Raw genomic sequence first — 22,727 nt, 5'->3', positions numbered from 1 at the left:
TATTCTTTTTTATATCACAGAAATCTAACAACAGGCATGAAGTTGACTCATATCAAATTCACCCCATTAGCATCCCCGTGACAGACAGAATGCTTTGTACATAGTGTACACAGGGACTCATTTAACAAGTATTTACTGAATGGCTACTATGTGCCAGGCACTGTCCAAGGTATTAGGCATCTCAATAAACAAAGACAGCAAGGTCCCTGCTCTCTAGGAGACGATAAGCAAATAAATGATTTTGGATAATGAGAAGTGTAATAAAGTAGGTAATGGGGTGAAGGGTGATTTGGAGGAACGACAAAGTGGTCAGGGAAGTTCTCTCATTTGAGCTGAGACCTGATTGATGAGAAGGAGGCAGCCATGCAAAGCCAGCCTGGAGGGAGTACCCTAGGAAGAGGCACTAAACTGAAGAAACATTTGCTATTTGTGGGTTGTGGGCGGCTTGGGGAAGAGAGCAGAGGAAAATGATGGAGCTGGTTAATTGCAATTCTCTCCACTCCATCTACATCAGAGCAGCATGCCACCTTTTCCTCTCACTTTGCAGGCTCTTTTCACTACCATTTCCCATTTCTTAATTCTGCTCCCTGATTTACATTAAATTACAACATGATCCTCTGCCAGCAGCAAACTCATCTGGAGGGAACTGTCTTCTAACACTGAATTATATAAAACACCAAACTAAAATCAGTTGGAAATTAGAGGCTAAGAATATGAAGATTTAGCTTTCATTATTAAGCCCATTCAACTAATATTTCTTTTTATGTCCATTACATGGCATTGTCATTACTGATGCTAGTCGTAAACTGTTATAAATTTGCCCATCATTTGTTCCTTTCCATATTATCTCATGTTTTTGTTGCTGCGTGCCATTGAGTCGATTCTGACTCACAGTGACCCTGTAGGACAGAGTAGAACAGCCCCATAGGGTTTCCTGGGCTGAGATCTTTATGGGAGCAGATCTCCAGGTCTTTTCTCCCAGGGAGAGGCTGGTGGGTTCAAACCACTGACCTTTCAGATAGCAGCTAAGTGCATAACCATTGACCCACCAGGGCGCTTTGATATTATTTCTATTTTGAGGTAAATAGCTTTAACAAAGCTACATATTTAACCATACACTAACATGAAAAAAAAAAAAAGCAAACTTGTATCTAAAGTGCATTTTCCAAGATAACCGTAAATATGTCAGTAAGTAGCTACATGGGCGTCCCTGGATGGCGCAAATGGCTAAGCACTTGACTACTAGCTCAAAGATTAGCAAGTTGAACCCACCCAGAGGCTCTTTGGAAGACAACCCAACGATCTACTTCTGAAAGGCCACAGCCTTGAAAACTCTATGGAGCAGTTCTATCCTACACACTTGGGCTCACCATGAGTTAAAGTCAACTCGACAGCAACTAACAGCAACAAGTAACTACAGGACTTATTTTAATATTACAAAATTTGAAATTTCTTCATCATTCTCATCATCTATTTCTTTGTGAGTACTTGTTCATCAAGAGCTGTAGCAATTCAAAAAAAAGAAAAAGAAGCAGCAGCTATTTTCTGCGATCATAACCAGATTGTCCAGATGTCGTGCCTGGAATACATCAAGAAGTGACATTTCTAGTCATGTTTCCAGTCATGTGGAACATACAGATTTTCCTTTGCAGTCTGCAAAATTTCTGGCTGCTTTGAGCCATTCTGTCAGCAAGAACAGTTCAGAAAAGGAGCCACATGGAATGTACTCTACCTGATGTCATCTTCTGTTCCAACTCAAGGCATTTAGGTTCTTCTTGGGATTCATCTTCTTCCTACATTCCAGCACAGCAGGTCAGAAAAACAGGAAGAAATTTTTTTTTAATGAATTAATTACAACTATACATTGTGCAAACCTACTAAGCCTACTAATTGCAACCTACTAATTCAGATCAAAGGATACAGATTCAGGCACAACAGTTAAACACTTGGCCGCTAACTGTGAGATTGGCAGTTCAAATCTACCCAGTGACTCCACAGAAGAAATATCTGGCAATTTGTTCACATAAAGATTACAGCTTAATGATGAATCCGTGAAACATTTTATAACAGGGAGGAATCTGGAAGGCATTATGCAGAGTGAAATTAGTCAGCTGCAAAAGGACAAATATTGAACAAGACCACTATTATAAGAACTCTAGAAGTGGTTTAAACAGAGAAGAGAATATTCTTTGATGGTTATAAGAAGGGGGAAGGAGGGAGGGAGGGAGAGAGGTTTTCACTAATTAGGTAGTAGATAAGAACTATTTTAGGTGAAGGGAAAGACAACACACAATACAGGAAAGGTCAGCACAACTGGACTAAACCAAAAAAAAGCAAAGTTGTTTCCTGAATAAACTGAATGCTTCAAAGGCCAGCATAGCAGGGATGCAGGTTTGGGGACCATGGTTTCAGGGGACATCTAAGTCAATTGGCATAATAAAATCTATGAAGAAAACATTCTGCATCCCACTTTGGAGAGTGGCATCTGGGGTCTTAAAAGCTAGCAAGCAGCCATCTAAGATGCATCAATTGGTCTCAACCCACCTGGAACAAAGGAGAATGAAGAACACCAAAGACACCAGGTAATTATGAGCCCAAGAGGCAGAAAAGGCCACATAAAGCAGAAACTACATTAGCCTGAGACCAGAAGAACTAGATGGTGCCCTGCTACAACCGATGACTGTCCTGACAGGGAACACAACAGAGAACCCTTGAGGGAGCAGGAGAGCAGTGGGATGCAGGCCCCAGATTCTTGTAAAAAGACCAGACTTAATGGTCTGACTGAGACTAGAAGGACCCTGGTGGTCATGGTCCCCAGACCTTCTGTTAGCTCAAGACAGGAACTATTCCCGAAGCCAACTCTTCAGACAGGATTGGACTGGACTATGGGATAGACAATGATACTGGTGAAGAATAAGCTTCTTGGATCAAGTAGATACATGAAACTATATTGGCATTTCCTGTCTGAAGGGGAGATAAGAGGGTAGAGGGAGTCAGAAGCTGGCCCAATAGACACGAAAAGAGAGAGCGGAGGGAAGGAGTGTGCTGTCTCTTTTAGGAGTATACAGCAAGGTGTTTATAAATTTTTTATGAGAGTCCTACTTGATTTGTAAACTTTCACTTAAAGCACAATAAAAATTAAAAAAAAAAAAGATTACAGCTTAGAAAACCCAATGTGGCAGTTCTACTCTGAAACACGTGAGATTTCCATAAGTCGGAATCAATTCAAAAGCAACTGGAAAAAAAAAAAAATTCACATCAAGACCTGAAAAAAATTAGACCAAGCCCTTGAGAAATGAGGCTTTGAACAAGCAAAAAATCCGACAATAGCTGAGTAGGGTAACTATGGGAATGCCCAGTTATACAACTCCAGGGTGCCCTTCACCTGGGAGTGTCTACGAATGTTACCCATGGAGAAGTACAACCCAGTGACCCTCTGTGATTAATACTACATTTGGGGGCTCCAGTTACTTAGACGTGGTCCTGTTGCCGTTGAGTTCATTCCCATTCATAGCGACCCTATAGGACAGAGTAGAACTGCCCCAGATGGTTTCCAAGGAGCAGCTGGTAGATTTGAACTGCCAAACTTTTGGTTAGCAGCCATGCCCTTTAACCACTATGCCACCATGGTAGTGGTGGGTTTTTCCATGAGGAAGAAATTCTGCCAATATAGTGGAACAAAGAAAATTTTTCATTTTTCACATTTCAAGGAGCGAATTTCATATACTTTTGAAAGTTCTATCACTGTTCATAGTTCTTTTCATCTCTGGGAAGCTGGGATATACATTCTCTTTTGAGTTCTGGTATGATGCTCAAGTTATTAATTGCTGTCACTGCTGAAGCACTGATGAGAGTAGTCCAAGGTAGGAGTGATGACAGTAAATCAAGAGGAATGTCTCAATGTGCTTTTCTAATTTTATCTGCAAGATGATTTTAGACTGATTCATTCATTTTTTTTTTTCTTCATTGCACAAATATGGATCATTTCTGTGGGACCTTAATCTTTAGACGAGATTCCTTCTAGCATTCCTTGAATACACCTGCAGGCAGTTGCATTATACCTACAGGCAGTTGCACAGCTTCCTTCATAGCCTGGTGCACTTTTGGTATATATTTTGTTCTTCCCAAGAATTTAGCCCAACAGAAGATGTTTCAGGCTATAATAAAGCATAAAGGTGTGGGTTTCCATTAATGATAGCTGAAGCGACTTTACAACCAAAGTAGAACAATGGAACCCCAAAACTAGTATTATCCATCAACAGGAACACTCCCAAATTTGCTCTAAGTTTGCCACTCCCTAGGTGTCTTAGTTATCTAGCACTGCTATAACAGAAATACTACGGTGAGTGCTTTAACAAACGAATTTATTTTCTCGCAGTTTAGGAGGCTAGAAGCCCAAATCCAGGGTGCTGGCTGTAGTGGAAGGCTTTCTCTGTCTGCTCTGGAGGAAGGCCCTTGTCTCTTTGAGCTTCTGCTCCTGGGCGATCTTCATGTGGCTTGGCATCTCTCCTCCCCTGTCTCTGCTTGCTAACTTATGTTTAATCTCTTTTATATCTCAAAAGAGACTGACTCAAGATACACCCCACACTAATCCTGATTTATTAACCTAACAGATAATCCATTCCCAGATGGGATTATCACTACAGGCATAAAGGTTAGGATTTACGAAACATATTTCTGGGGGACACAATTCAATCCATAACACTAGGTAATACCTTATCTGGATGTGAACCCACCAGGCTCTCAAGCTTGGTTAGCAAGATAAGGAAATATCTTTTTCAATTCATAAATATTTGTTTTATTATATTACCATCAGCATCAGGTCACAGGGGAATTGATTTCACCTGTGCTGAGAACAAATGTATTTTCTGGAGATCAAAAATCAGCTTCAAATGTTCATCTTCAGGGACCAGTTTTAAAATTTTCCTGCATTTAAAACCCATGAAATATTATTTGCCTGGGAAATAGTTCAGTTATCTCAAATTTATATGTCATAAGAAATTTTACTGAAAATTGCTTCCAAAAAGGGTCTGAATTAATATTATTCCAAAAGACGTGTAAACTCTAGAAAAGTCCCATACACAGCAACTAAATGCTGTGAATAATTTCATGTTTCACAAGGCCCAGCAGGATAGCATATAATGGAAACAGAAATTATTTTATAAGAAAGCCAAAAGAAAGTCTCTCGAGATACCAAAAATATCCAAATGAAGTTGTTTCATAGATGAGAGGATTTCCGCCTTTGAACCAATAAGACTGTCTACTTTTTTATTGCTCTAAACTCCAGAATCATTAAATAACTTGGTCCTTAGCTTTCCTCCAAATGTATTTATTACTTCATTTTAAATTGCCCACCCCCAGATTTTCTCACTAACTAGTAAAAGTTGAAAAGCACTCGAGCAAATCTGCAGAGAAGGATGTTTGGAATCCTCTTGGCTGGAGGGCTCTCAGCATAGAATAAACAAGCATCTGTCTTCCATAGTCTAAACTATGTTCTATTTAGAGAAAAGAAGCTGTACTCGTTAGACTCTTGTGTTTCTTCTCTTCTGTGCAAATCTGTGATTTGCTGAACTTTTTCTTTCTCCCAGCAAAGCTAAACTAAAATGACAACAGTCCAACTGTAGTGGATATCTGTTGATTTTCCTGCCTGGCATTCACTCATTCTCCATCTAGTAAGATTTCCTCTTTGAAGCCATCCCTCCCCACTTTCAATGAACTATTGTTGGGAAACCGACTCCACCACCACCACTCCAGGGGTGGTTTGCGTGCGTGACCCAGACCTACACCCATCTGTATGTTGCATTTCCCTGGCCTCATGGCTGGTACACGTGATCGGTACAGGATGATCATATGACTCAGTCAGGACCCATGAGTGGTAATGAGATTTCCTTTGGACTTCTGGGAATGTGACTCTTATGCTCACTCATTGGACCTGAAGCCTGAGACACTCGTCGGAGTTAAAGCTACTGCTTCCACCATCTTGCTGCCACAGGCAACTTGAGACTGAAACCCACACAAAGGAAATCAGCCAAAAGATGAAAAGATCCCAGAGTCCTGATATCAGTTGAGCCCCAAATCCAACCATGTCTGAAGCAAGCTTGTTGTTGTGTTGTTGTTAGCTGTCATTGAGTTGGCCCTGGACTCATGGCAATTTCATACACAATTGATTGAAACCCTACCTGGTTCTGAGCCATCCCTAAGATTGGTTGCAGGTTGCACCATTGTGATACATAGAGTTATCATTGGCTGATTTTTGAAAGTAGCTTCTTCCTAGTCTGTCTTTGGAAGCTCAGCTGAAACCTGTTCAGCATCACAGTAACATGAAATTCTCCACTGAGAAATGAATGGTGCGTTGGCCAGGAATCAAACCTGAGGCTCCCTTGAGGAAGGCAAGAATTCTATCACGGAACCACCACTGCCTCCATGAGGCAAGCTTAAACACCCGCCACCTTTCTTTTTTAAATACTTCCCTTTTGTAATTAAGCCAATTTCTGTCAGGTTTTCTGTTGCTTCTAACAGGATGAGTCCTGCCTGATACATAAACTTAGGCACCTTAGCTCTGGGAAGTCAGTAATCAAATGTGTTTATCTTGGTATCTCAGATACCATCATGGGATTTACCATGCTAATGCAATGGAATGCTACAGTGATGATGAGTGCATTGTGGGAAGTACTATTAAAATTTGAGAAACTATCTATTTCCTCTGAGGACTAATCCCAAAATTGTTTTACTATGAGGCGGTCAAAACCTGACATTTTACACTTAGTGAGTTCCAGATAGGTTTTTGGTACAAATAAGCTTCTTTTCCCAAGATTCACCTGGTTGAGTAGCAGTAAAAAACAAAGCAAACAAACAACAACAAAAAAGCATGAAAACATTAACAATGTAACTTGACTGACATACTTTAAGTCTTTTTAATTTGGCCTTGTAGTTTTGCAACACTAACAGGTGGAGTTTCATTCTGTGAAGGCATGTTTAGAAACAAGAAGTTAGTTTGCCTGAAAAGAAATATAATTTCTGACCAGAGTGAAGGAGGCCTGGTTTTATTTGTCTCCACCAGACGCAACAAGTCTGTCACTGACTCTTGGCATCAACTTTCGCCCTTTGAAAAATGGATGCTAAATATGACCCATTACTTCCCAAGAAAGTTGAAATTTAATTTTCAATGTTTCCCTGTTGCTAAGCATTTAAGGAGTTATCAATTTTTCTCTATTATGAACTATACTACAAAGAACATCTTTCCATTTATAGCTTTTTTTTTTTTTTTCTAATTTCAAATTATTTTAGATTACATTTCCAAGGGCTAGATTCTGGATCAAAGGTCATGAGTATTTTTGAGGCTGTTGATGCAGATGGAAAATTTCTTCTGAAAACATGTTTCTGCAAGTTAATCCTGCAAGCGGCACTTCACAAGGTGACAGTTTCAGTCACCCCCATAACCACTGCTGTTGAGTCGATTTCGACTCATAGAGTGGCCCTATAGGACAGAGCAAAACTGCCCCATAGGGTTTCCAAGGAGCAGCTGTTGGACTCCAGCTGCCAACTTTTTGGTTAGTAGCTGAAGTCTTAACCACTGTGCCACCAGGGGTCCTGACAGTTTCGTTAGAATCTCCCTATTGTAGTTGTGGTGAGTTGCCATCGAGTTAATTCTGGCTCATGATGACCCCAAATGTGCAGAGTAAAACTGCTTCATAGAGTTTTCAAGGCTGTGATCATTTGGAAGCAGATTGGCAGGCCTGTCTTCTGAGGCACTTCTGGGTGGATTTGAACTGCTGGCCTTTCAGTTAGTAGTCTGGCACTTAACTGTTTATGCCACCCAGGAACTCCTAGAACTGCCCTATAATCATCTAATTCTACATGTTTATGAATATGAAGAATCTCCTTTTGAAGGTAATTTTAGAAACCACTATCTAACACTCACCACCTTCCAGTGCCAAGAGTTTCTCATACTGTGTTGCATTGCTACTAATAATTATATGTTTAATTTTCCGTGGAATCACATATCTAAGCTCTGTCTATCACACTAAATTATTGGTTCTTGCTTTACTCTTTCAAGCTTCATTCAGTTCTCTTAACAGGTGCTTGCTAAAAAATTGTTGAATGACTTTACAGATAGACATCCAGTTTTGCCAGCACCATTTGTTAAAAAGACTGTCTTTTCCCCATTTGATGGACTTTGTTGAAGATCAGGTGATTGTAGATGGATGGATTTACATTTGGGTTCTCAATTCTGTTCCATTGGTCAGTGTGTCTGTTGTACCAGTACCAGGCTGTTTTGACCACCATAGCTGTGTAGAAGGTTTTGCGGTCAGGTAGTGCAAGTCCTCCTACTTTATTTTTCTTCTTCGATAGTGCTTTACTTATATGGGGCCTCTTCCCTTTCCATATAAAGTTAATGATTAGTTTTTCAATCTCTTCAAAGAATGCTGTTGGTCTATGGATCGGGATTGCATTGTATTTGTATATTGCTTTGGATGGAATTGACATTTTCACAATGTTAAGTGTGCCTATCCATGAACATGGTATGTTTTTCCATTTATGTAGGACTCTTTTGGTTTCTTGCAGTAGTGTTTTGTAGTTTTCTTTGAATAGGTCTTTTACATCCCTGGTTAGATTTATTCCTAAGTATTTTATTTTTTTAAGGGCTATTATAAATGGATTATTGCTTTCCTGATTTCCTTTCGGAGTTCTCTTTATTGGTGTATAGGAATCCAACTGATTTTTGTATGTTTATCTTGTATCCTGGTACTCTGCTGAATCTTTCTATTAGGTCCAGTAGTTTTCTCATGGAGTCTTTTGGGTCAATTGTTGAATGAATTTAACTGTTCAACTGCTTTATATCTTTGTTTAATGTCCAACCTACAATCACATTCCACAATAAAAATCCAAACATTGTCTGTCCTGGTAACACAGGTCAGGCAGAAGTTCTTCCAAGCAGTCTTTTCTCAGGTAGCCCCCACATTCCTCCAAAGCTCTACTCCATTCTAACTTTAAAATATAATATTAGCTAACGTCTCTTGAGTTCTTATAATGTGTCAGACAAGCTATGCCTTACATGTAACAGTTTGTTCAATCTTTAACAACCCTATAATCAACCCTGTTTTACAGATGGAGAAACAAAGGCTCGGAGGGGTCAGGTAATTCATGCTGTAGTGGATGCTGTGATGTGCTACCTATATGCCTCTTATGGACTTAAAAATTTGTAATCACAGCTGCAGGGAATGCTCTTCACATGCAGTCCCCAGCTGTTAGCTGCTTGGGGGACAGAATGATTCGTTGATGTGAGGATAGGGAGCCCCAGGGCCATTGACTCAACTCAGGAAAACTCTCAAGGGCCATCCTAGCTCTAGAGCTCCGTGGGAGTTTGGCCAAGGTATTTACCGAGACTTCATTGCAGCCCAACTTCTCACTCCATCCAATCCTGCTTCCTTCCCTCCCTTTTCACAAAGTTTAATCCCAAGAGCACTCCCTAATAAACTTTCTGCATACTGATCTTTATTTCAGAGTCTGGTTCCTAGGAAACCAATCACTGGCACACCCAAAGTCATATTTCCCAAAACTGACAAAAAGAATACTCAAACCCAGATGTATCCAGCTCCAAAATCCATATACTAAACTCATAACCTTTATACTAAACCCCCTCTTTAATTTCATTGTCTTTCCCTTGTTAAAGCTATGGATGTCTGGACCCTATACCCAGAAATTCTGATTTGTAAGTATGGGGGATAGGCAGCCCCCTGTCCTGATTTGCTCTGAACTGAGGGGTTTCCCAAAATGTAGGACTTTCAGTCCTAAAACTGGGAAAGTTCTGGGCAAACTGGAATGAGTTGGTTACCCTAATTGGGCATCTGTAATTTTAACAAGATCCTTAGATATTTCTGATGCACTACAAAGCTTAAAAAACATGGATGTATTGATAAAAAGGAATTCCAAATTACAGGTGTTTTTAAGTTAATGTTACCATCTGTTCGGGAAATATTATTGCCCCTATTTTACAGATGAGGGAATTGAGGCTCAGCGAAATCAAGAACTTGCCCAAGATCACACAGCTAATAAGTGATGGAACCTCAATACAAATCCAGGTGGTCCAGTGTCTATGCTCATGATCACTACCCTATAAAAAAAAAAAAAGCCTCCCAAATGACTTATGCTCTCTAAATGTCCTCATCTGGAGATGGAGATAATAATATCTATGCCAATGGGTTGTTGTGAGGATAAAATAAGATGATATATGTAAAACACCTAATTAGTGCTTGACACAGAGCAATCCACATTATAGGCCTGTCCTTCCCCCCGCCCCTTGGAGTGGTGGATACTATGTTTAATGTCCATTGGGCCACTAAAAATAGGATTAGAGGTCATTGTCACAAAGCTCTTTCCTGACTGTATGCAGAATTATCAGCAAAACTGATCCTTGGTTGCACAGTGATTATTGTAATTGCCGTCAGTAAGTTGTACACTTGTAAAAAGTTGAACCGGCAAAAGTTGTGTGATAAATATATTTACAACAATTACCAAAAAAAAAGAGTAGTGGCTGAGGCTGCTTATGTACAACCAAACACCTTTTGAGAGTTGGTTTCTTGGTTTGGAGGTGTCTGGTCATTGTTTCATGGGATATCCCAGTTATATTGGCCTAAATATGTATTTAGTGGTTATGATCTACTTTCTAGTTCCTTGCATAGTGCCTGGGGTCTTAAAAGCTTGCAAGCAGCCATCCAAGGCACAGCTGGTGTCTGTTCACCTAGGGCAACAGAGGAAGAAGGAGAATCAGGAATAGGAGAAGGATATGGAATGTTTGGCTAGTTGCCTCCAGGAAAAACCGCCTCCTTCACCATGAGACCAGAAGAACTGGACGGTACCTGGCTACCATTATTGAATCTTTTGATCAAAGATTTCATAGAAGAATGCACAACAGAATTTCAAATTCTCATGAATTCCAGACTTTCTGGAGCCATGGAGGGTTGATGAGCCCCGTAACTATGGCCCTGAAATAATCTTTAAACCTTAAACCAAAAATAACCCCTGAAGCCTTCTTAAAACCAAAAATATTGCTGCTGACAGGTGCCGTAGAGTCAGATCCAACTCATAGCAACCCTATATACAATACAACAAAACACTGCCTGGTCCCACGCCATGCTCACGGTCGTTGCTATACTTGAGCCCATTGTTGCCACCACTGTGTCAGTCCATCTTGTTGAGGGTCTTCCTCTTTTTCACTGACCCTCTACTTTACCAAGCATGATGTCCTTCTGCAGGGACTGATCCCTCCTGATAACATGTCCAAAGTATGTGAGATGAACTCACACCATCCTTGCTTCTAAGAAGCACTTTGGCTCTACTTCTTCCAAGACAGATTTGTTTGTTTGTTTGGCAGTCCGTGGTATAGTCAATATTCTTTGCCAACACCATAATTCAAAGCTATCAATTCTTCTTTGGTCTTCCTTATTCATTGCTCAACTTTTGTTTTTTTTTTTTAAACTAAAGAGCAGTTTAGCTTAACGAGTTAAAAAAAAAAAAAAAGGTTTCCCTTGAGCATTATGCTCTTTTAAGACCTATCTATATGGGATCACATTGACAACAGCAACTCAAAAGGTCAGATAGGAAATTTAGGGAGGCAGTGAGCTTATGTTAACGAGGCAGGAAGAACTCAGAAAAGGATGTTGAGAATGGGTGGACAACTCGAAGAATATAATCAGTTTCTCTAAACTGTACACCTAGAAACTGTTGAATTGCTGTATGTTTTGCTGTGTATATTCTCAACAATTACTAAATAAATAAAATTTGGAAAAAAAAACTGACCCTCAACAAAATTTACTGTAAGTCAATACACATTTAGTGAGAAACTAGCATTAAGCTAGAAACAGTAGAGGATGCCACAGTGAATAGGACATTATCCTGGCCCTTTAGGAGCTCATTGACTAACAGGGGAGAGAGATGACATTGATCTTAATCTTCCTGGGTAAAGGAAAATCCTAATACTAACAAATAACATTCTCTCCCCTCCTCTTGCCTCCCTTCCCCTCCTCCTCTCTCCTCTCCTTCCCTCTCCGCCCCTCTCCATATAGTGTACAGATCATGCAGGATAAATAGTACAAAGAATTTCAATATAGGAACCAGAGAGAGAGAGAGAGACAGCTTGGTTAGCACTTAGGAGAGAGGGAAGGATGATGTAAATAAAGTAGGCTGATCATTGTCTTCCACCACCCTCTGTCAGCTTGTCGTACTGTGGTGGCTTGCATGTAGCTATGATGTAGAAGCTATGCCACTGATGTTTCAAATATCAGCAAGGTCACCCATGGTGGACAGGTTTCAATGGAGCTTCCAGACTAAGACTTGGAAGAAAGGCCTGGTGATTTACTTCCCAAAATTAGCCAGTGAAAACCTTATGGATCACAACAGAATATTGTCTGACACAGGCTGGAAGGCACTCAAAATATGCAGTGGCTGCAATAGTGGACGTGAGCATACCAACCATCATGAAGATGGCACAGGACTGGGCAACATTTCAATCTTTTGTACATGAGGTTGCCATGAGTCAGAGCTACCTTGACAGCAGTTAACAATAAGTGTCCTCAGCTTCCTCTTTCTGTGCAGGTAGTTGGCAAACACACAATTCCAGGACTTTAAACGAGTCTTTGAACCTTAAGAGAAGCGTTCCCAGACCCCAGTACACAGAACAGCTTAGGTGGAAGAAGCATCCAGTCAATTCTAGAACATGCTGAGTGTCATTTTAAAGAATCAGTGCAGCAGATACAACTATTCTGAAGGCTGAAATGTGCCAAGAACTTTAAAAGCAAGTGAGCAGAGAAGGAAGCAAAGCCCACTGGCATCCCGCAGGGGTGGTGGAAAGGATTGAGCCTTGGAGTTTGGGAGCTCAAAAACCAGGGTTCAAATCCTGGCTCTGCCATGTAGGAAGGAGCTGTGTGACTTTGAAGGTGGTACTTCATTGAGCTGCAGTTTCCTCATCAAAAAGTGAAAGTAATACTTAACATCTGTTATAAATTAAATTGTGTCCCCCCAAAGAGTTATGATGAAGTCCTAACCCCTGTACCTATAAAAATGACTCTGGAAAGAAGAGATTTATTTTGTTATGTTAATGAGCCGTACCAGAGTATGGTGTGGTTTGAAACCTAATCCCTTCTGTGTGGTGTCTTATAAAAAGCAGAAAAGACACAGACACACAGGAGGCAGAGACTGTTTGAGGAACTGTCTACAACCAAGGGGTGACAAGGAAAATCAGAGCTACCCACAGGAAGGGACCCTCTTCTAGAGCTGATGCCCTGATATGGACTTCTAGCCTCCAAAACTGTGAGACAATAAATTCCTGTTCTTTAAAGCCACCCCTGTTTGTGATATTTTTGTTATAGTAGCACTAGGTAACTAAGACAGCATCGTTTTGGGATTGCTGTGACAATTAAATGAGGTGATCGATGTAAGTTACTACTAGTGTGAAATGGGGTGAGCAGTGCCTACCTGCCTAGCATCCTTCCACTGTTGTCTGATAAAAGCTGTTCCCTGGCCACAGGGATTGGGCCAGGCAAGAGGATGTAGCCTAATCCAGGCCAATCACAGTGGCTTGGCAGGGATCTTTCAGCTGGGGTTGGTGGAAGCCTTCTGTTCCTGAAGCTCTCAGCATGTAGCCCCCGAGCTAGTGATAGTCACATTACACGAGATAGTTTGAGTGAACCCAACACCCCATGAGAAGCAGAGGCAAAAGGCAGGGGGAGCCCTGATGATACAGTGTTCCTCTGTGTTGCACCTGGTCCTTACTCTGTTGCTGCTTATTGATTATTTTCACATTCCCCTGTCAGATCCCTGAGAGTTCAGGTTGTCCCAAAACTTCTTTCAGGTCAGCGAATGCCCTTCAGATAATTGTAGAAGCAGGAATACCCAAGAAGACAGAAGGTGTCATTCTGTTTGAATCACTTCAGCGCCTCACTCAGGCCACCATTGCCTCCATGGAGTATATCTTCATAAGCAAAAACTGCAGCTCACTAAGCTACTCAGCCAAGGGCAGGGAGACCGGGACCTTAACCCAAGGTTTGCTACACTAACTGCATATGGTGCTGGGAGCTTTCCTTAGCCTCTGCCTGTAGGAACCCAAGTAGCTACAGCAAAAGAAGAGATGTATGGTTCACACATGGAGCCCCGGTGGCACAACAGTTAAGCACTCGGCTGCTAACCAAAAAGTTGGTGGTTTGAACTTACTCAGCAACTCCACGAGAGAAAGACCTGGAAATCTACTCCTGTAAAGATTATAGCTTAGGAAACCCTATGGGGCTGTTCTACTCTGTCACATGGGGTCTCTATGCGTCAAAATCTGACTCAACAGCACCTAACCACAACAACAACAATGGTTCACATGCTTGTGAAGCTGTAATTCTCAAATTCTGATGTATGTCCAAACCACATAGGGAACGTAGTGAAATACAGAGGCTCAGCCCTATGCCACTTCAAAAAGCCTGGCCTCTAGAGTCTCTATTAGCTCTCCAGGTGACGGTGATGCTGATACAAACCAAAGTTAGTGAAGCACCATTTTACAGGACAGAGGTCTGAGCTATACTCATACAGTATCATCAGGACCCTGTCTTCTTCTCAACCCCTCTCTTTTCTGTCGGTGTGTCATTTCACAGGCTCTCCGTCATTGCATGTCAGGGCCATCAGGCTTGGGGTCCCACCCTTTCGGCTCATGTTTCAAAGGAGGAAAAGAGTTTCTCAGTCCTCGCATTCAGATACAAAATTCCAGGGAAAGACCCTGATGGATCAACCTTGGATCACACACTTTTCCCCACATACTTCATCTAGGGGAATAGAGGCTACATTTTCCAAACCTGGATCACGTGCCTGTTCCAAGAGCTATGGGAAGAAAGGGGTGCTGCGATGGGAAGCTTCACCAGCACCACATGGAATGGGGAGAACACAGTTCCCAAAGGGAAGGAAGGCTGTGTCCCCAAGCAGGGGAGAAAGGAATGCTGGCCGTCGTTCTGTTCAAAATACACAAAGCACCACGGTTTACACCCCAGTAGCCTACAAACTAATCAAAGCCACAGGACTAGAACACCTATTGCTTATTTAGTTCCCAGCTTGGACCAGGAGTTTCATATTTGTTACATATAACATGGAACGATATTAAAAATATTTAACAGCGTGTTTTTTTTATGGTACAAGCCACCAACTAATTTGAACAGGGAGGGGAGTGCTGGGGTGCAGGCCTTAACCCTTTTGTTCCTGGACCATACAGAGATCAGGGTTCTGAGGAGGTTGGTATAGGCGCTGGCTGCCACTCAAGGGCTTGGGGATCAGCTGTTGACCAGTCGATACAAAGGTGTTTGAATGTTTTAGGAGCTAATATCTTCTTACTGATGCATACCTACTGGGTGTTTTTAGCCCTGGATCTCATCTTAATAGCCACACTTCTAAAGTATAAGTACATCTTTGAGGTATGCTGTAGTATGCTAGAGGAATGCAAAGCTTCCTAGAACATCCATTTTACTCAAAGATTTGGGAGGGAAAATATTATTTGTTTATTAAAACAAACCCGGCTGTGTTGTGGGAGAGCATGTAGGATGGTTATAAATGTTGAGGATAAACATGAAATGTCAAGGAAGTTAGGAGCTCAGATCCCTGACACAAGGGGCGCTCTTGTAGAAGAGGTTGAAAAGGGCTGTCAGAGAACCTACAATGTAGAATTTGTGTTTCGTTAGGAGTCCCTGGGTGGTACAAATGGTGGAGTGCTCTTGGCTACTAGCTGAAAGACTGGCAGTTGCAATCCACCGAGAGAATCCTTGAAAGAAAGGCCTGGTGATCTACTTCCAAAAAAATTAACCATGGAAAATCCCATGGAGCACAGTTCTACTCTGACACACATGGAGTTGCCATGAGTTGGAATCAACTCAGTGATGGCTGATTTGGTTGGTTTTTACATAAATGAGGCATTGGAGGGTTGAAGACTTTGCCTAAGGACACGTGCTTTTAAGTGGAGCAAGAGCCCTGGTGGCACAGTGGTTAAGAGCTTGGCTGCTAACCAAAAGGTTGGCAGTTTGAATCCACCAGGCGCTCCTTGGAGACCCTATGGGGCAGTTCTACTGTGTCCTATAGGGTTGCTATGAGTTGGAATTGACTCAATGGTGATGGATTTGTCTGGTTGCAAGGCCTCTGTTCTTTCAGCAATGTCACACCACCCTCTTTAACAGTTGTTCCTTGCTGGTTTTATTTTGACTTATTATTAGTAGTATTTAGTTTAATCTTAAGTGGAAGGAAAAGCTAGTTATTGAATAGCTACATTTAGCGAAAGGACTAACTAAAGAGAACTTGGAGGTAAGGAAGCCTATAGAGAGTATAGTTTTAGAAAGAAGGAGCAATTGTTCCTCAGAGTTATGGAAGGCTATTTCAAAGCCAGACCTTTGTGTGTTTTAAGGTTTGAAGAGCCCCAGGCCAAAAAAATCCCACAGGAACAAAACATTTATCACATGGTGGAAATTTCAGAACCAGAGCTTAGGGAAATTTGACACAACATTTATGGCTGTAACTCAACCTGCTGGTCCAAAGTTCAAAGTTACGTAATGACTGTAAAAATGTTTGAATTAACATAAAACCTATCGCTGTTGAATTGATTCCAACTCTTAGTCACTGTATAGGACAGAGTAGAACTGTCCCATAGGGCTTCCAGGGAAGGCTGGTGGATTCAAACTGCCAGTCTTTTGGTTAGCAGCTGAGCTCTTAACCACTGTGCCACCAGGGCCCCTGAATTAAAATACACTTCTGTCAAACTGCTGGGGAGTGGCGGGGTTAAGACTGATTGGTTACGTTGATTCTCTGAAGGTTATTATACATCCCATATAGAGATTTGTGAAGGCCCTGGCTGGCGCAAATATTTAATGCGATTGACTGCTAACCAAAAGGTTAGAGGTTTGAGTCCACCCAGAGGTACCTTGGAAGAAAGGCCTAGCTATCTACTTCTAAAAAATCAGCCATTGAAAACCCTATGGAGCACAGTTCTACCCTGATACTCATAAGGTCACCATGAGTTGGAAAGACTCAATGGCAACTTTTTTTTTTAAATATAGATTGCATTACAGATCTTGAAGGAGTGATGAGAGAATCATGACTCATCAGCTACATATAGCATCTAATTCTATTTCATAGGCCCTCAATAAACATTTGTTGAATGAATGGATAAATAAATGGATGAAAAATGTTTGTGTCAAAGAAAATTTTTCCCCCAAAAATCTTTTTGCGTACAACTAAAGTTCCAGAGAGCTATGCACGCGTACCACGTGGCTTCAGGTACCACAGGCCAGGCTGCTACATAGTGCTGGAAGATGCAGCCCAGTTTAGGACAGCACATGCCAGAAGGATTTCATAAATACATTGCGAAGGAGCGAATGAGTTTTATACCATGATATTAACTTTTTCTTGGAAATTGGGTCACCGTTTTTTATTTTGCCTCCATGTTGGTTCCCAAAATTAGTAGTACTCTCTGGTACTTCTCAATTTATAAAGTGCTGTCCAATACATTATTTTGTTTGGCTCCTTCAATCACTTTGTGTGGTGGACAGAGGAGATATTCCCTGATTTTCTACATGAAAAACGAGCCCCACAGTTACACAGCTGTAAAGAAAGGCAGGGCCTGCTCCTCTGCTTACTAGCCATTAATGGAATAGTGAAATAATTTCCAATTTTCTCCTGTTGATTCTTCAAAGGTCAGACCAGTGTGGGGTGGGTCTTAAACCTAGTCACTTCTGAACACACACACAGAGGAAAATAGAAGACATGTCTACCAGCTAAGAACACCAGGGTTACCAACAAGGAAGGAACTGATACAGCAGATACCCTGATTTAGATTTTTAGCCACCAGAACTGTGAGAAAAGAAATTTCTGTTCTTTAAATACCACAGATACTTGTGGTATTTGTGTTACAGCAGCACTAGGTAACTAAGACAGTGTTGACTCTGCTAGGGGATCAAAAAGCAGGGGAGGGAATGACGTGCTGCCAAAGCCATCAAGCGGCATCAATGGTGAATGCTTTCTTGAAGTTTTTGTAAGAACTCTGGAAATTATTTGTGAGTTCCGGGTTCCATACCCTACTCAGTCTCACTTGCTGAGCTTATTGTAAGCCATGGCATTTGTGGAAGCTGAAATTATGTCTGTGAGCAGAAGTTACACCCCCAGATAATGACACCCAACAGCTCTTTTGGTTTCCTGTAGAATGTTCCAGAATAAACAAGAAACTTGGTGGTAAATTTTTTTGGTAAACCTAAATTTTTCTAGTCCTAGAGGGTCAGCCAAAAGAAGACCCTCTGTGAGATATAGATTGACCCAGTGGTTGTAACATGGGCTCAAACATACCTACTATTGTGAGGTTTCATTCTGTTACACATAGGGTAACTATGAGTTGGAATTGACTCAAGCGCACCTAACAAGAAGAAGCTGAGCTGAAGTTGTGTGGTGCACAGAGCAGATGTTCCCTGATTTTCTACATGAGAAAGGAGCCCCACAGTTACACAGCTGTAAAGAAAGGCAGGGCCTGCTCCTCTGCTTACTAGCCATTAATGGAACAGTGAAATAGTTTCCAATTTTCTCCTGTTGATCGTTCAAAGGTCAGGCAGGGCTAGTCTTGTTATGGCTTGAACTGTGTCACCCCAAAATATGTGTGGAATTCCTGGCCCTTGCACCTGTGGATGTGATCCTGTTTGGAAAAGAAAAACTTACTTCCAAACACCATACAGACAATTTCAAGTCTGAAAGGAGTGCCCAGGAAAACTTAGCAAGAGAAGGAAAAAGTATGTGTGGAGCAGGTGGTAATGGAAAATGCTGCCCAAGGGTTATTTTCTACCATTTTCATTACTTTTCCTCCAATAAGTTCTTATTGGCTCAATTTTTACTCCTGGGTAGAGCCTGATGGACCATAAGGGAAAGGGTAACTTCCACATGTAAACCCACACACACACACATGCACCTACATACACCAACACACATATATGCACAAACACACTCACGCATAACTGAGCAAGACAACAACTAAGAATAACTCTGGTAAAGAGATTTTTTCAATTGCTCAGCCTTTTCAAGCCTCCTGCCAATTCCTCTGATCTTCATAACAGGATACAGGCCACTTGTTTTAGCATCTCCATCTTCAGAGCTTCCAGAAGGAAAGCAATGTTACTTGGAATTTGAGTGTTAATTTAAGCAATGCCCAAGATTCCTATACAAGGAATTAATAAATGGAGTTTCCTTTTTCCAGACGTTGTCCCATGGTCTGACCACCTCTCTCCACCCACACCTTCCTGCTGGCTCCAATGCTTCCCACAGCCACTGCTAACACGTTCCAGCTGTTCAAATGTGCCAATACCCTTTTACCTCTCCCTGTTGGTCTTAACGGAAACCCTGGTGGAGTAGTGGTTAAGAGCTACAGCTGCTAACCAAAAGGCTGGCAGTTCGAATCCACCAGGTGCTACTTGGAAACTCTATGGGTCAGTTCTAACCTGTCCTATAGGGTCACTATGAGTCGGAATCGACTTGCTGGCAATAGGTTTGGTTTTGGGGTTGGTTGGTCTTAACATGCCTGTTCTTCTAAGGGAGAATAGATACATTTACTTATGACAGGAGTCATTTCTGGGCTTCAATATAGAAAACCGAGGGAAGACATTTTTGTAATCTAATGGCAAACATCCTTTCATTTCATGGGAAATTAGTCATTCGTTCAACAAAAACAACTGAGCATTTTCTATGTGCCTGTCACATAAAACATAGGGGACCAAAACATAGTCCTTGCCCTGAAGGTGCACCTAGACAAGAGAAACCAAACCAGTTGCCATTGAGTTGACTGCAACTCATGGCGACCCCATGTGTGTTGGACTAGAACTGTGCTCTATAGAGTTTTCAATGGCTGTGACCTTTCTGAAGATCACCAGTCCTTTCTTCCAAGGTGCCTCTGAGTGGATTCAAATCACCTCTCAGTTAGTAACCAAGCACTTAACCGTTTGTACCACCTGAGATCCTTAGACAAAGAAACCACTCATTATAACACCAGAGGTTCTAGGATACAGTTAAGAGTAAGCTGTATAGGAGTCCTGAGGAATGACACCTCCTAGTCTGAAGGTGATGAGAGGTAGGTGTAAGGAAGACTTCTTAGGGGAGATGATACCTGCCAGGAAGGTAGAGGTGGTGGTATTCAGGTAAGGACATCCTAAAGAAACAAAAGCTCTGATGGTACTTTTCACTTTTAATTTCTTCATTAAAAAAAATAAGTAATACAGTGCATCTCAGAGATTGCATTGTGTACTCAATATTTCCCATGTACCCTGTTCTTCTCCCCTCTGCCTATTGGTAGGGTACATCAATGGATTCCCTTGCCCTGTGGCTTCCCATTGTGTTCGGTCAATGGAAGTCACTAGCAGAAGACCTGAGGGACAGAGGAGAATGAGGTCAAGGCACTTCTTCCAATGGCTTTCACATATGAGATTGCTGAAATCCAGTCTCCTCTCACGCCTGTCTTCTCTATGTAATACTCTGTCTGGGCTCCTGTGTCTGCTTTCTCTCCTCATCCTTTCGGGTCTAGGAGTTGTAACAGCTCCTCCACTGTTAATAGCATCCACCTACATTTTTATCAAAAGTCACTTATTAAGAGTATCCTTGAACTATCCTAATTTAAGGACCATCTGCTTCTTGTTGTGACCTTGACTGATAAAGCAAATGCAGTATATCCAGAAGAAGAGGATGTGTGTGTGTGTGTGTGTGTGTGTGGTAGTAGTAGTTGCAATGGCGTCCAATTGATGCATACATTTATTTCACAGGTGTTTATTGATGGTCAACTATATGAAAAGCATGATGGATAAGAGAATCGTACTTTCTGGATTTTATGAGATAGTGCTAGCTACATTCTTTTTTAATGGTCAGACTATATATTTTGATTTGCGGTTCAGAAAACGTGACTTGAGTATGGGTAATAGGAAGACAGGACCTTTACTCTCTGAGTTTACAGTCTAGTCTGGCTTAGTCCTCAGAAGTCTGTGCCTCTAAATGAAAGAGTAAATAGAGACAGTCTGAGGCATGATCAGGCACCAGCTCTGCACGCCGCAGGGTGTCTGTGTGTAAATCTCCCTCACCCACTGAGTGGAGAGTCTGCTGCTCTGGGGTGCAAGGCTTCAGCAATGACAATGAAAACGACCATCTTATTGAAGGCTCGCTATGAGCGAGGCAGTGAGCTGAATGCTTTATGTACAATATTGAATTTATTCCTCACAACAACCCCTATGAGGCAGACATTATTTCCTCATTTTGCAGAAGAGAAAATTGAGGCTTCTAACATTAAATATTTAGTAGTAGGTAGGGGCTGGATTCGAACCCGAGTCTGTCTATGCCCAGTTCTTATGCTCTTAACTACTCCACTGCATCCACTCTTTCAAGAATAGACAATTCACGGCCAAGACCAAAAGAATGTTTGGTGACTAGGAGAAAATGAGCGGTTTGGAGCCAAATGGCTATCCCATAATTTTGGTTTAATCTCTGTTATTATAATTGCAAAGTAAGAAGCAGGCTGGGAAACCAACCTAGTAGGAGCCCCTTTTGGTTCCATGTGGTAGAACCAGACAGCAGTTAACGATTTGCGCTGGGATTAGAAAGATGGGCGCGGGGCAAGTAAAACAAGGTGCCTGCAGGGGGACACCAAAAATCTGCTTCTGCGGAGACTCTGGCTCCTTTTGAACTGTCTGATAATCATTGCTTTGAGGAGGCAGCAGGGATTGCGGTATTAACGGGAGAGCCGGAAAGGTGAGGGACACATTTGGAAGTTAAAGCTGTCGTACTCATGATTAGCTGCATTGGGGCCAGGGTGGGGAAGCTTCTCCATATACTGGCTTTGGGTACAAGGGCACCCGACCTATCCATACAGGAGGGTTTTTGGGAGCGGTGAGCAATGCAAATGATTATAAGTTTAAAGCACCCCATAAATTCTGAAGAATTCAAATTTAAGATCCATTGATGCCTTCATTAAAAAAAAAAAAAATACCTTGCTCTTTTTCCCTTACATCTAAAGTATCCATGTGTCTTAAGTAAAAACTTAAATTTAGAAGTTGGTATTTTAAACCCAGTACTTTTTTTGATCTAAGGATATTAAGCTTATTATGTTGAAGCCACTATCCTCAACATCATGTGAAAATTTTCTTCAGTCATAAAACATAATTTGTTTAGGGGTAGCAAGTATTTCCATGGGGGTGGGGATAAGAGGAGACTTTGCCTAAATTAATAAAGAATGTACTGCAAACCAAAATGGTATTTATTTATTAAATAGGAAATCAGTGAGACTCTATTGTGATTATTGTTAAACATTATTAAATTAAATTATTAAAATTTAAATTATAAAAAAATAAATTATTAAAATTTAAATTATATAAACATAAAAAAATAATGTATCCGTATGCCATGGCTTACGCCTGCTGTCCCAGCATAATTATTAATGGTATCCCCTTTCACTCTCAATTTGAATGATAAACTATCCCCCTACCTATGCTGTATGCAATTGATCCACAAAAAAAAGCAAGGCCGTGAGCCTGTGAGCTTCAAATACCCCACGCCTGGTTTCAGAATAAGTGTTGTCTAGTTTCATGGGCCTGGGCTATTCAGTTAACCTCTCTGATCCTATATGTGCCAAGTGAGGATAAAATATATGGCCAGCGACAGTTATGAGCAATGACAAATAGAAGTAGTTCATGGAGTCACAGATCTGA

At 41.3% G+C, this 22,727-nt stretch overlaps 1 protein-coding gene across 1 annotated transcript in view; it reads right to left on the bottom strand.

Moving 5' to 3' along the window:
* The window catches only part of FAM107B (family with sequence similarity 107 member B), a 264,769-nt gene that overhangs the window by 151,540 nt on the left and 90,502 nt on the right, over positions 1–22,727 (bottom strand). Inside the window, exon 2 of the mRNA XM_049881948.1 lies at positions 1,733–1,793. Coding sequence (XP_049737905.1) covers positions 1,733–1,793 — 61 coding nt within the window. The remainder of the gene's footprint in view (positions 1–1,732; positions 1,794–22,727) is intronic.

The sequence above is a fragment of the Elephas maximus genome, chromosome 4, assembly GCF_024166365.1.
Source record: "Elephas maximus indicus isolate mEleMax1 chromosome 4, mEleMax1 primary haplotype, whole genome shotgun sequence".
NCBI classification, from domain to species: Eukaryota; Metazoa; Chordata; class Mammalia; order Proboscidea; family Elephantidae; genus Elephas; species Elephas maximus.
Note: the sequence above shows the minus strand (reverse complement) of the source record. Positions and strands in the feature narration are given on the sequence as shown.